Raw genomic sequence first — 17140 nt, forward strand, 5'->3', positions numbered from 1 at the left:
ATCTCATCCGAGCTTGAAAACTAAGCAGGGTTTGCCATGGTCAGTACTTGGATGGGGGACCACCAAGGAAGTTCAGGGTTGCTCTGAAGAGGCAGGCAATGGCCAACCTCCTCTGTTGCCTCGAAAACCCCTAGAAGGGTCGCCATAAGTTGGTTGTGACTTATGGCACTTAATTGATTGAAGCAGCCTGAAGAGCTCAGTGTGATCAGAGCTTGAAAGCTAAGCAGGGTTGGCCTTCAGTACTTGGATGGGACACCACCAAGGAAGTCCAGGGTTCCTCTGCAGAGGCAGTCAATGGCCAGTCACCTCTGTTCTTCTCTTGCTTTGAAAACCCCCAGTGGGGGTTGCCACGAGGCAGTGACTTTATTTAATGACTGCTCTGTGGGATCCAAAGCAAGGCCCCTCTAGTCCACCATTTTCTTTCCAGCAGCCTCCTACCAGTTGTGCCTGAGAAGCTGACAAAGACTTTGTATCTGGAATTTGGAGGCATGGACCCTCTAACCGTGGGGGTTGCTCTTCAGATGGCTTACAGCCTGTGCGAGACCTGTGGTCTACCCATTTGCCTTCCTTTTTCTGTTTAGAAAATCATTTCTCAATGACTGGTCCTCGCCCTATCTAGTGGCAGTGAATCTCATGCATTAAACTGTTCATTGTGTAGAAGCGATACTTCCTTTCCTTCCTTTCCCAAAACTGTTTCAAAGAGTGATGCTTAGTTCGGGCTGTTTAGCTTGGAAAGAAGGCAGTTAAGGGAAGACATGACAGAGGTCTACATGCATGGTATGGAGAGAGTGGACAGGAAGAAGCTTTTCTCCTTCTCAATACTAGCACGCAGGGTCGTCTGCTGAAGCTGGAGGGTGACAGATTCAAAACAGATAAAAGGAAGTATTTCTTTGCACAGCCCATAGTTAAATTGTGGAACTCCCTGCCCCAGGAGGTGGTGATGGCAGCCAACTTGGAAGGCTTTAAGAGGGGAGTGGACATGTTCATGGAGGAGAGGGCTATCCATAGCTACTAGTCAAAATGGATACTAGTCATGCTGCATACCTATTCTCTCTAGTATCAGAGGAGCATGCCTATTGTTTTGGGTGTGGTGGAACACAGGCAGGATGGTGCTGCTGCAGTCGTCTTGTTTGTGGCTTCCTAGAGGCACCTGGTTGGCCACTGTGTGAACAGACTGCTGGACTTGATGGGCCTGGGTCTGATCTGGCAGGGCCTTTCTTATGTTCTGTTATCAGAGAGTAGGAGAGAAACTTATTTTTTTCCTCTTCCCGTATTCTGCAGTTTGGATATTGCGTCTAGATGAACTGCTTGGTGGGATGCACTGTACGCTAGCAGCTCATTAAAAAACAAGCAAAAAACCCCACGGCATCTACCTTAAAAGGAAGAAACGGAGGGAACTTGTATAACAAACAGAGCCGGGCTGTCTTCTCTTTGGTCACTCCCTCCCCTCCCAAAGGCATGTCAAGCTGTCATGCGTTCCCAAAATGATACCTTGTGACTAAATGGGTGAAATACCATGGGCTATCACAAAGGAAGCATTTTTTTTTTTTGCATTGAATGGCCGCGTCTCATTTCTCAATTATACGCCAATTAGAGGCTGTACATTTTGTCTCCTCTCCCAATTCAATGAGTCACTTCCAAACATTGAAGAGCGACAGTGGCCGGGACCTGTGGGAGGGTTGCTGCTGTTTACTATTAAGGACATTCCACATTCTGACTTGTATACAGCTGTGGCAGGACTCTCTCCGTCTTGAGGGTCTGGTAAGAACAATTTAAAAAAAGGAAAAGGGGGGGAAGACAAGTGCCTGGTATTGAAGGGTATGGCGGAGGCCGGTCAGACCATCTTCCCAAATGTCTCAGTAAATGTTAAGGCTGTAAGGGATTTCCTTAAAAGGGAACTTAACATTTGGCTCCCGTTTTATATAGCGTCCTCGCAATTGGCAGGAGAGGAGGAAAGAGACAGTGGCCATTTATGCATGGGAGGTTTTGCCTTGGATTTAACACTCTCTAGATGCCCGTTTTTCCCATCGAAATTCTCAAAACTCTGCATGGGGCTTATTTGTTGGGTTTTGAGAATTGGGATGGGAAAAATGTGCAGCTAGAGAATGGCAAATCCAAGGCAAAACCTCCTATGCATAAATGGCCATATTTAGCTCCGGCTGTAGTGCTCTATTAAATGCTGCCCGGATGTTGAGGGGAACGGGACAGGACAGTATTTGCTCCTCAAGGACTGTCCCAGTTTGAGACAGCCAAGCAACAGCTGGGGAGGGGGCACAGCAAGGGGTTAAACTGGGGAGTTTGCTACCGTAGGATGTCCTGATGGCTACAGGTGTGTGAGTGTGTTAGATGCTGTCCTGTTGCTTCTGACTTACAGTGACTTTATGAATGAATGACTTCTGAATTGACCCATGAATAACAGCCTTGCTCAGCTTTTGCAAAAGGCTTCCTTTATGGAATCAATCCATCTCATGTTGGGTCTGCCTCTTTTCCTGCTGTTTTCAGCTTTTCCTTCTTGTCATCTCATGTTGTGACCAAAGTAGGATCAGTTTAGTCAGTTTAGCTTCTGGGAACTGTTCAAGCTTGATTTGATCTAGATTTGTCTTTTGTCTGTAAAACTCTCCTCTAAAACCACACTTCAGAGGCATCAACTTTCTTCCTGCCAGCTTTCCACATTGTCCGCTTTTCACACCCATACATAACAACAGATAATACTGTGGCATAAATTTACTATGCCACAGGCTTAGACAGTTTTAAAGGGGGATTAAGAAAGATCTGTGAAGGATAGGTCTATCAGTGGCTACTATCCATGAAGACTAAAGGGAACCTCCGTGTTCAGAGGCAGTCAATCTCTGAATCCCAGTGCCAGGAGGCAACATCAGGGGAAGGCCTCAGCCTCTATGCCCTGTTGTTGGCTCTCCAGAGGAACTGGTTGGCCACTGGGTGAGAAAGGATGATGGACTGGATGGACCACTGGTCTGATCTAATGGGGGGGTTCTTATGTTCTTATCAAGGGAAGGCCTCAGTCTCTACGCCCTGCTGTTGGACCTCCAGAGGAACTGGTTGGCCACTGTGTGAGACAGGATACTGGACTAGATGGACCACTGGTCTGATCCAGCAGGGCTCTTCTGATCTTATGTTCAGATGCTTGGGTTGATACTTCCTCTCAGCAGCAACCCTGCTAGACAGCTTAGCAACCTTGAACACTCAAAGTAGTAAACAAGAGCTGTCGAGAAACCATATGGAGGGGGCCGCCGCACAACTGCTTTGACATTTATGCTTAGTGGCTGCTGTGATTTAAGCAAACCATAGCAACTCTTTGGTTGTCGCCCACTATGCAAATTTGCTTTGGGAAGACACATATTTGCAGTCGTTGGCTTGACCCCAGGTTTGCGTTTGACGGCTGGAGGAGGGGAGGGGAAAGGCCTGATTTAACAGGTTGCTTCCAAACGCTCGGTATAACGTTCTTCCCTGAGACAAGGCGCAAAGAGAACGACAACAACAACAAAAAATGACGTGAGGTTGTGTTTACATTCGCTGTAACAGAAACCCCACTTTGGTGGTTAGGCAAAGGCAGTCTGCATCATGTGGTACTGCATCAGGGTTGAGCCTCTGGTGCCAATCTGTCTCCCGTTGCCTGAGCCCAGAGAGAGTTGCCAGACTTTGCCTCCTGCTGTCTTCGCCCAACTGTCGCTTCTCCCCGATGATCCATCACTGGTGTTGATATTGTCACTGTAGCAACAGGGCCCTTGGTGGTCCAGAAGCCAACCGCCTCATCATAGAATCGTAGAGTTGGAATGGACCGTCAGGGTCATCTAGTCCAACCCCCTGCACAATGCAGGGAATTCCCAATGACCTCCTCAGAATGCCTCCTGAGGCAGATGGCATGCCAGGCCCACCACAGATGCATCTTCAGCTCATTCCAGAACCATCCGGGCATCTGAACCCGGAGCAAACAAGATGTATTGCTGTCGAGGTCTACACCAGTTTGAGCAGGACAACATTTGTTTCCTCTAGGTCTTTTTTGTGAATGACTTGACTGGGGCCCCATTGGAAAAGCTCCCCCCCCCCCATGAAATCTCCCATGAAATCTACCCACTTTGTAAAATCAATAGGAGAAGACTATTGTGCGGAGTTGTGCAGTCATCTCCCTGGAATCCTCTCCTGAACAAGGCCCTCTGATTGACACATTTACATCCATGTAGGTTCGCCATTCTCCAGGTGGGGCCTGGAGAGCTCCTGGAATTACAACTGATCTTCAGGCTCCAGAGATCTGTTCTCCAGGTGAAAATGAATGCTTTGGAGGGTAGACTCTGTGGCATTATACCCCATTGAAGTCCCTCCCCTCTCCATACTCCACTCCCAAATCTCCGGGAATTTCCAAACCTAGAGCTGGCAACCCCTACATCCATCATTTTAATTTGGGACTGTTTTGCTAAGCTCTTAAATTAGCACATGTTTATATGTTTTAACCAAGCCTTTAGCTGCTCTTGAGTGTTTTTGTTCTAAAGGGATTATTATTTACAGTTGTGATTTTTATTTTTCCGTTTGCATGCTGTTTTCTCTGTAGTAATTAAAGGAAGATGGTAAAGAACTTTTTAGAACACCCACTGCATCGTCTGTTTGCTCTTCTAAGAATTTCTTCCCCTCGTTATGTCGGTTGTTTCCAAACCTTTTATTTGAGGAACAAAAGTCACCCTCTTAGTATGCAATGTACGATGAGGAAAATGTGACTTTAAAAAACTAAACTAAAAAAAAAAAACAAAAAAAAACCCCCACACCCCACAGCACCATATACACTGATGAAAGTTGGGTGTCCAAATTCCTCTTCCCGATGGCATTAAATATGCAATATTATACACACACACACACACACACGCATTCAGTCCTATATATAGCGGATCCCAATAGGCTGAAGGTGTGTCTCACTCTTTATAGGACTAGGCTATGTTTGTTTGTTTTTTAAACTGGGAATGGCATTTGGAGACATTATGTGGATTGCGTTTTGCTTTTGAAAAGTGTGAAGAATCTTGTTTAAAAAAGCATTTTAAATGTCCCGTGTTCATTCTGTTTTTCCCCCCTTTTATTTTTTGCAGGAAGCTATGCCCCAGACGCCAGTATTTTCCAGCATGCTTGGTTCTGGATGCAGTGGGCAAGTACAACCAGATACGGGAGAGAAGAGTGGAGATCCCGTTTATCAGGATGGGAGTCTCGTCTCTGGATCTCTGGAGGCCCTGATTGAGCGCCTGGTTCCCACCACAGACTACTACCCTGATGTAAGTACATGGTTAGAGTCTTGGCTTCTCTATTTCCAAAGGAATCAGCAGTTGCTATATGGTGGAACTTTACACACTTCTACTCAATAGACGTGGAGTTTGCAGAAAGTAAATCAATTTTCTCATATGAAAAAGAATGCTTTTTGTTAGTTTTTTTTTAATTTAGAAGGAAGTTTTTCCATGAGATTGCAATGAGCGTATCTATACTACAGAATTAAACTGGCTGAGAAGCGGGGCCATGGCTCAGTGGTAGAGCATCTGCTTGGCATGCAGAAGTTCCCAGGTTTGATCCCTAGCATCTTCAGTTGACAGGACCCAGGTAGCAGGTGATGTGAAAGACCTCTGCCTAGATTTGCCAGCTCCGGGTTGGGAAATACCTGGATATTTTGGGGGTGGAGCCTGAGGAGGGCGGGGTTTGGGGAGGGACCTCAGTGGGATATAATGCCATAGAGTCCACCTCCCAAAGCTGCCATCTTCTCCAGGGCAGCTGAAGCCTGGAAATCAGTTCTAATCCCAGGAGATCTCCAGCCAATACCTGGAGAACTCTTTGGGAGAAGTCATAGTTAAACCGGTAGACGGGTGGCAGTCTTGTTTTGGTAATCAGATATAACTTTTCTAGCATATGCTGTAGATTATACCCAGCTGTAGATTATACCCAGATCTGACCGGGGGGGGGGGGGGGGAAGATCTCCATTCAGATCCCTGCTCAGCTATGAAGGAAACCAAGCTGCCTCGGGCCAGCGAGTCTACTTCACAGGGTTGTGGTGTGGATAAATTATGCCATTTTGAGCTCCTTGGAGGCATGCCATGTTAAAAGTATGATTATAAATAATTAGATGGCATATTCAGTGCAGATTTGTTGCATCTGGGAGTTTGTTTTATTTTGCAAAAAGCACTTTCTGACGGCAATGAAGGGAGTGTATTCAAGTTTCCCACATTTGTCAGAGTACGCCAACCACCAGACCTCCGGAAACTCTGTTCATGCCATTTGTGCAATGAGCATCTAATCTCCCACAACTTAAAATAAGTGAGTGTATTTCCATCTGAGATATGTTGGAGAGTATGCACTCATGTGCCGGGATAAAGCTGGGCCGTTGGGCTAAGCCCCTTGATTTGCCTGCTACTCCGCGTCTTATTTAACGCGGCACCTGCTACACACAGACTAAGCCAAAAAAGGCTGTCTGGTAATGTGATCGTGTGCACGGTCTGTCTTGGCAGAGGTCCTCGTTTTAGAATCAAGCAACATGACCCTGTAAAATTTCATCCATGCAAGTTATCTCTATCTCCCCCCATCCTTCTCCTAAAATCCAATAATACACTTGCCACAGTGCCAACATTGGAAGCAGCAGAATGTCAGAAATATGCTTGGCTTCTGTGACGCAAACCCCAACCTCCTCAGGCCCCACCCCCAAAATCTCCAGGCATTTCCCAACCCAGAGCTGGCAACCCTGCTTATGCCCCAGAGCGATACAAATATTTTTTCTGCTTCTATCTTGTACCAAGCCATTCTGATCGCTGATCACATTGTAAACACTGAACACATACATGCACATTTTTTTCTTCCTGGACATTATGTCTGTTTTGGCAACACACGCAAGCGAGATGAAATTCCAGTCAGGTCAGTAAAATTCTGGCCAACAGGTCACAGCGATTTCTGCAGCAGCTCCGATGGAGGAATTCTTGCACCTGCGTGGGTTGTCAGCGCTGGGCTGGGAAATTCCTGGAGATCTAGGAGCGGAGCTTGGAGAGGGCAGGGAAATCAGCAGGGTTGTGGTGCCATAGAGCTAGGGTTGCCAACTCTGGGTTGGGAAATACCTGGAGATTTGGGGGGTAGAGCCTGAGGAGGGCAGGATTTGAGGAGGGGAGGGGCTTCAGTGGAGTAGAATCCACCTTCCAAAGTGGCCATTTTCTCCAGGGGAACTGACCTCTGTCGCCTGGAGATCCGTTTTAATAGCAGGCAATCTCCAGCCACCGCCTGGAGGTTAGTAATAAACAAGAATACCTATACTGAAATAGTAAAGGCTAGAGAGAACACATGGCATGAGGCTCTGTTATGGAAAACAATATCATCAAAAATGATAGCTTCTTTTTTAATATATAATCACAACTAGTATGTTGGCAGGCCACCGACGTTATCCGTAGCAGAGATGCTGTGATGTATTTGAAATGTGCGCAGGATTGACCCCACGTCCTTGCCTTCTTACATCATTATTCCATGAGCCACTCTGGATTTTCCTGGTTTATAAGTGTGTGGGAAACTACTCAAGTTGCAAATAGTGGCGTGTCACACTATACAGCGCAGAATACTGTGTTTTGAACTTCTTTAATGCTTGGAACTTCGTGCATCTTTTTTGTGCATCTTCTACTGAATAGCATACGCTCCTTTGTTCAGGATCACTTTCCTGTTTAGCTTTTTTGCTTAGGTAAGCGTTCTTTCCAGTTAGGAATTAACAGTTTATTGGCATGAATGTAGTGCTAACATACTAGCTGTGGTTATGTATTAAAAAGAAGCTATCATTTTTGATGATATTGTTTTCGCTAATAGAGCCGTGTGTTCTCTATAACCACCTGGAGGTTGGCAACCCTACACAGAGATGCTGCCATTTCCCCAGGAGAACTGGAGCTCAGTTGTCGACTGGACAACCGGCTGTAATGCCAGACTCTGCCTGGAGGATGGCAACCGTAACGTGGCTAGGGCCAGGTTGGAATTCTCTTGTGCAAGGATCCCTTCTCGCTCTGAGAGAGAAGGGCATCTACGATTGGGTGTTTCGGCTTCGCTTGCTTCGGGAGGCAGGACTTAAAAAACTTTCACTCCCACTTCCTGTCTCCTGGGAAATGCCCCCTTTCTTCTCCAGTTCTTTCCTGCCTCGCTTATCGGGAGAGTGTGTTTTTTCAGCTCTCTGATTCAGCTATAGACAAGGTCACCTTTAAACCTCTAGCCCTAAATCTATCCTTACCTATCCCTACCCCAAACCTTACCTCTTGTGTGTTATTCCTCCCCACTCTGTTCCTCCGTCCTTCGGGGAGTTTAGGAGAGGGTGAGGGCCAATTGCGCCTTTCCCGCAAAAACAAAATGGCGGAGGGTCGTCCCGACCAATTCATAGCTCAGGGAGATCTTGATCCCTTGCTTTTAAGACCGGCTTCAGCGGGGAGCAGCCCTCCTGCAGTCATCCTCCAAGCCTAAAGGGCAAAAGTAAAAAAGCCGTGTCAAAGAAGGAGGTCGGGTCAGCGCACGGCAAAGCGGCAAATCGCATACTTTCTGCCGCACGCGCCCATAAAGCCCCGAAGGTCCAGAAAAGGAGCGCTAGCCCACCACCGCTCCTCAGCACTCAGGGACACACAGCGGCCCCGTCCGCTCCGATCCCACGCCGCGCTCCAGAGCACACAATGGCTATCACCGTTCCGACTCCAAGAGGCGGCACGGACCACACAGCGGCGGATGCCACTCAGACTCCACGGGACTGGACCGTTCCCACCTTCCCGGGGCCATCCGTGGACGCCACGGAGCACACAGCGGCGGATGCTGCTCAGACTAGCCGGGACCGGACTGTTCCGGGGTCAGCCGCGGACGCCACCGCCGGTAACGTACCAACGCAGCCGGTTACTGTAGGGGCGGGGGGGCTTGAGTTCTTAAGAGCAGAGCTCACAGCGCTCATTAGAGATTCCTTTACTGAAGGCTTGTGCATGGCTAGTTTGCCCTCCCCGTCCCCCTCCCAGCTCGTCTCTACCTCTCGGGAGCCTTCCCTGCCTAGCCGAAAGCACAGCAAGCATTTGCATACTAAAACCAACAAGGGCAAGGATCGGATTACAAGGACCGATCTCAAGGCTCAGGCCGCCTCTCTATGCAGCAAGAGCCCGATGTCTCCCCCTTCTCCATGGACGATGAGGGAAATAGGGAGGATAGAGAGGAAGGAGAGTTCTCTTCCAGCGGAGACTGTTACTGAAAATAAGCAAAACAGAATCTTTAATGCGGAGGATTTTTCCTCACTTTTGACCAAAACACTGGCAGCCTTAGATTTGTCAGAGGATTCCAAAGACCCCTCTTCTGAAAAACGGAAAGGGTCAAAGGAATTTTTTCACATGAATGACGCTCCCTCCAATTTCATCCCTGTCCCAGATTACTTCACTGGGCTTATCAAGGCTGAATGGGCTAAGCCTCTGGGGGAAACGGTTTCCCCAGATGACTAAGAAGTTTTATAATCTGGCCACTGCCTCGGCGGACATGTTACGGGTTCCCCCAGTAGAATCCCCTGTCTCTGCCTTGCATTCAGCAGACCTGGCTACAGAAGAGGGTCAGGTGATGATTAGGGACCCTGTAGATCGGAAGGCCGATTTAGCCTCCAAAAGATCTCATGAAGCCTCGGCCTTGGCTGCTAGTGCCTCCATCACGTCAGCTCTGGTTTCCAGGGCAGCCATTGTGTGGGTCAGGAAGCTAGGGCAGCTTATACCAGAAGATGACAGAAACGCCCTAGAGGGCGTATCAAGAATTTTAAAGCAATGTCCTTCCTTGCAGATTCCTCATTAGATGCCATGGCATTTTCAGCCAGAGCCGTGGCCACCTCCGTAGCTGCTAGAAGGGCTATGTGGATCCGCCCTGGCGGATTTTGATGGGCTACCCGTATCAGGGTACCAAGCTATTTGGTGACTCCTTGGAGTCGATATTGGTTGAAACTAAGGACAAGAAAAAGGCCCTTCCCAAGGTTTTACGCAGAGACAATAAATACCCAACCAAACTCCCTTTCGGTCCTTTCATACCCCTTCATGTTACAGACAGGATAATAGGAGAGGTCAGTGGAACTCCCAGAGTGGTTCCTTTCGTAGAGGAGGATGCTTTTCCAGATCCTCCCCTTCACCAATTTCCAGTCAGACAGGGGAGACAAGGCCCCTCGCCCACCCAAACAGTGACTCCCTTCCACAGCCTGTGGGGGGCAGGCTCAATCTTTTTCTAGACCAGTGGTGGTCCTCCCACTCAGACACATGGGTAATACAAATAGTGTCACTGGGCTACCAAACAGAGTTTTTCAAGAACCCCCCAAACCATGCGGTGCCTTCCCCACGTCCCTTGAACCAAGAAAAACACCTGAGAACGTTGGCTGCGATACAACACCTAGCAGACATCCACGCCATAGAGGAAGTCCCTCCCCTGGAACTAGGATACGAAATCTATTCTATATTCTTTACCGTTCCAAAAAGAGATGGCAGTTGGCAGGCCATTCTAGATTTGAAATTCTTGAAGAAATTCATACATCGAAAAAGTTCCGTATGGAGAGACTCAGGTCAATCTTGGAAGCTCTCAGGCTGGGGGACTTCCTCACTTCAATGGACCTGAGGGAAGCATACCTTCACATCCTGATCCACCCCTCGCATCGCAAGTTCTTACGTTTCCAGTTTCACCGCCAACACTACCAATTCAGAGCCCTCCCGTTTGGATTGACCTCTGCTCTGCGGGTGTTCTCCAAAGTGATGTTGGCCCTAGTGGCGTTAGTGCGCAAGAGGGGCATAAGGATCTACCCCTATCTCGACGACCTTCTGATTTGTGCTCCTTCAAAACATCAGAGCCAAGAACACACCGCCATCATCCTGAAGATGCTTGCAGATCACGGATTTCTGACAAATTTCGAGAAGAGCCAGCTGACTCCATCTCAACACATTCGACATCTAGGAGTCTACATCGACACCTCCAACAACGTGCTCATCTTGCAAGAGGACAAAATACTCAAGATATGTACCATGGCCAAGAAGACGATCGCCGCCAAGTCTTCTCGGTTAATGTCCCTGGCCAAATTCCAAGGATTGATGATAGCCTGTATTCCATCTGTCCAGTGGGCAAGACTACATGCGAGACCCCTCCAGGGTTTCCTCAACCAGTATCAAAGGGACCTCACACGAAAACGCGACAGGAGACTAGTGGTTCCAGAGCAGGTGAAGTCCAGCCTCCTTTGGTGGTCGAACCCCGAGAGCCTATCCAGAGGACTACCATTCATCAGGCCTATGCCAATTGAGATGTTTACCGATGCTTGCCAATCGGGATGGGGAGCCATGCTACTGGGGCGACCGGCTCAGGGCGTATGGAACTCCCGGGAAAGGAAACTACACATCAACGCACTCAAGACCAGAGCCATCCTGAAGGCCCTGAAATTCTTCCGAACCCAGATCCAGGGAGCGGACCTCCTGATCAGAACAGACAATGTGGCCGCGAAGGCACACATCAACAAGCAGGGCGGGTCACGCTCCCCGGTACTCAGCAGGGAAGCCAGACTGCTGATGCTCTGGGCCAAAGCCAACCTGTCCTCCATCACGGCAGAACACATTCAGGGGACCCTGAATGAGCAGGCGGACTGGCTCAGCAGGGAAACCCTGAGCGAAGCCGAGTGGTCTCTACACCACGAAGTGTTCCATCAAATCTCCCTACGGTTCGGCCACCCTACAGTGGACCTGTTCGCGGCACAAGGAAACCAACAGCTCCCAAGGTTCTTCTCACGGTACAAGCAGCACGGAGCGGAACAAACGGACGCCTTGGTGGCCCCATGGCCTAACGGACATCTCTATGCCTTTCCACCGCTTCCCCTGATACCGCGAGTACTACATTGCATCCGGGGTCTACGGGCAGCGGTAATCCTCGTGGCTCCATATTGGCCACGGAGACCGTGGTTTCCAGTACTGCTGGAGCTGTCCACCCAAGAGCCTTCGAGACTACCAGACAGAGAAGACCTTCTCCACCAAGGTCCAATCCTTCACCCCAACCCAGGCTGGTACAAGTTAACCGCCTGGGCATTGAAAGGGACAGGTTCCTAGCTCTAGGCTATTCTCCGGAGATCACCGAAACCATCTTGGCGTCTCGGAGACCCTCCACGATTAGAATATATAACTCTTGGAAAGCATTCGCAAGGTGGAGTCGCCGTAAACACATCAACCCTCTGAAACCTCGGGTAGCAGACATCCTTTCCTTCCTGCAGGATGGAATCAAGCAAGAGTTGAAGGCTTCTACGCTCCGCAGACAGTTGGCCGCCATCGCCACTATAGTACCCAGGGTCTCGGGTTTCCCAATCACCAGGCACCCTCATGTTCAGTCCTTCCTAAGGTCACCCATAGGTTCCCGACATGGAGTTTGCACACGGTCCTGACAGCATTGACCAAGTCCCCATTCGAACCTCTACGACAAGTGGAGCTTGCATGAAAACCCTATTCCTCACAGCTGTGACCTCAGCCCGTAGGGTTTCGGAACTTAGAGCCCTGTCCATTAAGCCGGGGTTATGTACTTTTCATGCAGACAATGTGGTGTTGAGGCCTGATCTGTCCTTCTGCCCAAAAATTAATTCTAGGTTTCACAGGGACCAGGAGCTAGTGTTGCCCTCCTTTTGCCCCAATCCGAAGATCCTAAAAGAAAAAGAATGGCATTCCCTAGATTTAAGAAGGGCTCTTCGGATTTATATTAGACGCATGGGAGATCTCAGATCTTCAGATTCCCTCTTTATCAACCTTTCCCCGCCCAACAAGGGAAAATCCATGCCACGGGCAGCTATTAGCAGAACCATCACCAAGTGCATCTCTCAGGCCTACCAACATAGTAGCCTACCAGTTCCCCCTAGAATTACTGCCCATTCTGTCAGGAGTGCGGCTACCTCCACTGCCTTTGACCGCAGGGCCTCAGTGGAGGAAATTTGTAAGGCTGCAACGTGGTCATCCATATCCACATTTGTCAGGCACTACAAGTTAAACGTTTACGCCTCAGCGGATGCCGCCTTCGGCAGGCGGGTTCTCCAAAGCGTTCTACAGGACGTCTACCCCCCCCCCCCATTAGGGAACAGCTTTGGTATGTCCCAATCGTAGATGCCCTTCTCTCTGAGTGAGAATGAGCCTTAGATACTTACCGTGAAGGCTCCTTCTGCTTTGAGATACGAAGGGCATCTCCCCGCCCAGACATCCGGGTTTAATAAGTACAGCACACTAGGAGGGATTGTACTGTCATAGTTAAGAATTTTTTAACTTGCGAGTTTAAGGCATTACTTGGTTAGTTCCATAACTTCCTTATTGGCCTTCTGTTACCTGGCTATGTACTTTTTATGTACTACTGTTGTGACGTTACCGTGCTGTTATTCCCTGTTCTTCATTACCTCTGAGTTTACTTCCTTCCTGGGGGTCTTATGTGAGAGCCCTTAATTTCTCGGAAAGTTTTGAACTGGAGAAAAAAGGGGGTGTTTCCCAGGAGACAGGAAGTGGGAGTGAAAGTTTTTTAAGTCCTACCTCCCGAAGCAAGCGAAGCCGAAACACCCAATCGTAGATGCCCTTCATGGTGAGTATCCAAGGCTCATTCTTCACCGATCCCTAACATTCCCCAACGCACAGTTTGTTAAACTGTCTTACCCATGTCAGCTAGGAAGCCATTTTCCTCCAGGCCAGATTGGCCAGGGATCCTGGAGGGTTTTTTTCCCCATCTTCTGGGCAGGGAGTAGGGTTCACTGGGAGTGTGTGTGTGTGTGGGGCGGGAGGTAATTGTGAATTTCCTGCATTGTGGAAGGGGTCGGACTAGATGACCCTGGTGGTCCCTTCCAACTCTATGATTCTGTGTCCCCCAACACAGTGTAAATCACTGTAGAGTTTGCAGGCAGCCGCCGAAAGAATTAAAATTTCTTCCTAAGCATAGCAAGATCTTTTTCTCTTTCCCATGCTGGACGGGAACACAAAAACAGCAAGAGCTGATTTTTTTTTTTTAAAGTCACGTGTAGCCCAATATAGGCTTGTTTGCCTACAGAGGTTTGTTTGACGCAGAGGGAAGTGAGTGTTCACAAGACAGCGTCTCGGGAAGTTAAAGAATGGAATGTTCTCAACTCCCATTCCTTTGCAAGCAAACATTTCAGCCAGCGTTCAAGCAAAAATGTTCCAGAGTGAACAGAACCGGCTGAAGGGGGGGAAAATGTTTTCTCTTCGTCCCCAGAAGATATCACTGCATTCTTGGTTTTTAAGTAGCAGTTCTTATTTTAGTCTTAACTTACTCTCTGCTCCCCCTCCCTGTAATGGAAGATTTCTCTTAGCAACACGTTTAAGCCCCATAGGAATCCCCTCTTTTTCCCTGCTTTCAATGCACCAAACCTGCTTTTTCTGGCATCATAAGCTGTTCTAAGAGGTCTAGGGGTGTTCCTTCTCCCATATTCTTCTCAGTTATTGAAAGCTAAATAAATAGAGCATAATTTTTTGACCTGCTAATTTAATGTTTCTCCATTTTGTTCCCGCATCATTTTTCCTGATGGGCCAGATAGTAAATATGGGTGGTCTGGGAAAACATTGCTCAAGGTGGGTAAGAGAAAGAGAAAAGGTCTTTTCTAAATAAATAGGGCTGCCAGCCTCAAGGTGGGGCCTGAAGATCTCCCAGAATTAAAACTGATCTCCAGACCACAGAGATCAGTCTCCCTGGAGAAAATTGCTGCGTTGGAGGGTAGAGTCGATGGCTTACATGGGACTCAGTGGCTTCCGTGGGAGCCAGCATGATGTAGTGGTTAAGAGCGGCGGACTCCAATCTGGTGAACCAGGTTTAATTCGCCACAAGAAGAGTTGGTTTTTATACCCCGATTTTCTTTACCGAAAGGAGTCTCAAACAGGCTTACAGTCGCTTTCCCTTCCCCTCCCCATAAGAGACACCCTGTGAGGTAGGTGGGGCTGAGAGAGTTTGGCGAGAACTGTGACTAGCCCAAGGTCCCCCAGCAGGCTTCATGTGGAGGAGTGGGGAATCAAACCCGGTTCTTCAGATTAGAGTCCACCCCTCTTAACCACTACACCACGCTGACCTTGGACCCAGCCTGCATCCTCCGTAATGTCAGAATGCTCACGTGTTACAGAGCTTTACCGCTGCAGATTGCACATGGGAGACCACCTGATGATTGCTCTCCCCCACATACCCCCTCCTTGCAGACAAACAGCTACCCTGTCAGGCTTATAGATTCCTGCTCAACCTGCATATATTTGTTACTTGTGGGCACATTGGAGACTTCCCCCCCCCCCCAAGCTATAGCAGATCCAATTCCCACCTACAGTCCGGTTACACAACCGAGGAACATCCATCTGTGATGCTGCTGGCAAATTTTCAGTTCTAAAGAGAAAGCTGTCAGAAGAATGCAGCCTCTTTATATATATATATATAATCTCACACACACACGACTATTAAAAGGGCAAATAATGTAGATCCCACATGCAGCTGCTGAAATAATTTTGTGCAGACTGCCGCTTCTCTTTTGTGGGGGTGGGGGTGGAATAAGAGTATATTTCTAGCTGAGAGGGCTGCAGCGATTACTCTTAGGAAAATTGATTACTACCCTTCCAAAGGAATCAAAATGGGATTGTCTTTTTAAAAAGAAAACCCAAGGGATTCCCACGGTTTTTTACAGTTCGTCTGTCGACATTATTCGGAGCTGAACTCATTTATTGATTTGCTTCATTCGTTTGCAGCCTGCCTTTCTCCCTAATGGGAACCCAATGTGGCTTACATCGTTCCATTTTCCTCCATTTTATCCTCACAACAACCCTGCAAGATAGGTTAGGCTGAGAAAGTGTGGCTGGCCCGAGGTCAACCAGCGAGCTTCCAGTGGGGATTCGAACTTGGGGTCTCCCAGATGCTAGTCCAACCCTCTTAACCACTACGGTTATCCTTTGAAAGGATAATTTGCAGAGGAATGAGAGGGTAAGAGGTTCAAAACAGATAAAAGGAAGTATTTCTTCACACAATGCATAGTTAAATTGTGGAACTCACTGTCCCAAAATGTGGTGATGGCTGCCAACTTGGAAGGCTTTAAAAGGGGAGTGGACATGTTCATGGAGGAGAGAACTATTCATGGCTACTAGTAAAAATGGATGGTAGTAATGATGCATGCTTGTACTCTTCAGGATCAGAGGAGCATGCCTATTATATTAGGTGCAGGGGAACACAGGCAGGATAATGCTGCTGCTGTCATATTGTTGGCTTCCTAGAGGCACCTAGTTGGCCACTGTGTGAACAGACCGTTGGTCTTGATGGATCTCAGTCTGATCCAGCAGGGCTCTTCTGATGTTCTTATGGAATGCTGTACGTTAAACATGTCCTATCACCGCGTAGTGCACATGTAGTCAAACGCACTCTACAGCAATGACAGTTGGTGAAAAAGACATTTCAGAAATGTTAGTTGGGATGTTGAGATGCCGTGGCTCAGTGATCGAGTCTCTGTTTGGCATGCAGAAGGTATCAGGTTCAGTCCCTGGCATCGCCAAGTAAAAGGATCAGGTAGTCAGCAGTGTGAAAAACCACTGCCTGAGACCCTGGAGTGCCGGTGGTGGTCTGAGTTGACAATACTGACTTTGATGGACTAAGGGCCTGATTCCGTATAAGGCAGCTTCATTTAGAAGAGCACCTGCCTGGCATGCAGAAGGTCCCAGGTTCAGTCCCCGGCATCTCCAGTTAAAAGAACCAGCTCAAGGTCACCCAGCTGGCTTCATGTGGAGGAGTGGGGAAACCAACCCGGTTCACCAGATTAGCGTCTGCTGCTGATGTGGAGGAGTGGGTTAGGGTCATATACAGACAATATAAAACAGACCAGGCATGTAAGGGTTGTATAATATATCACCAATTACACAAGCATCTGGTAAGATTGTCTAGGTTGATAATTGTACACGTCATATATGGGAGACATATACAGCCCAGCATAACAGCTAGACAATCTTACCAGATGTTTGTGTAATTGGTACGTATCCTTTTGCATTGTCCTTACATGTACCAACTTAGAGCCAGCGTGGCGTAGTGGTTAAGAGCAGTGGCTTGGAGTAGTGGAATCTGATCTGGAGAACCTGGTTTGATTCCCCACCCCTCCACATCAGCAGCAGACGCTAATCTGGTGGACCAGGTT

The 17140-nt window shown here is 48.2% G+C and overlaps 1 protein-coding gene across 1 annotated transcript in view; it reads left to right on the forward strand.

Moving 5' to 3' along the window:
* RASGEF1A (RasGEF domain family member 1A) overlaps window positions 1-17140 on the forward strand; it is a 334730-nt gene that overhangs the window by 265831 nt on the left and 51759 nt on the right. The window contains exon 3 of the mRNA XM_056849705.1: window positions 5094-5273. Coding sequence (XP_056705683.1) covers window positions 5094-5273 — 180 coding nt within the window. The remainder of the gene's footprint in view (window positions 1-5093; window positions 5274-17140) is intronic.

This window comes from Euleptes europaea, chromosome 5 (assembly GCF_029931775.1).
Source record: "Euleptes europaea isolate rEulEur1 chromosome 5, rEulEur1.hap1, whole genome shotgun sequence".
NCBI lineage: Eukaryota > Metazoa > Chordata > Lepidosauria > Squamata > Sphaerodactylidae > Euleptes > Euleptes europaea.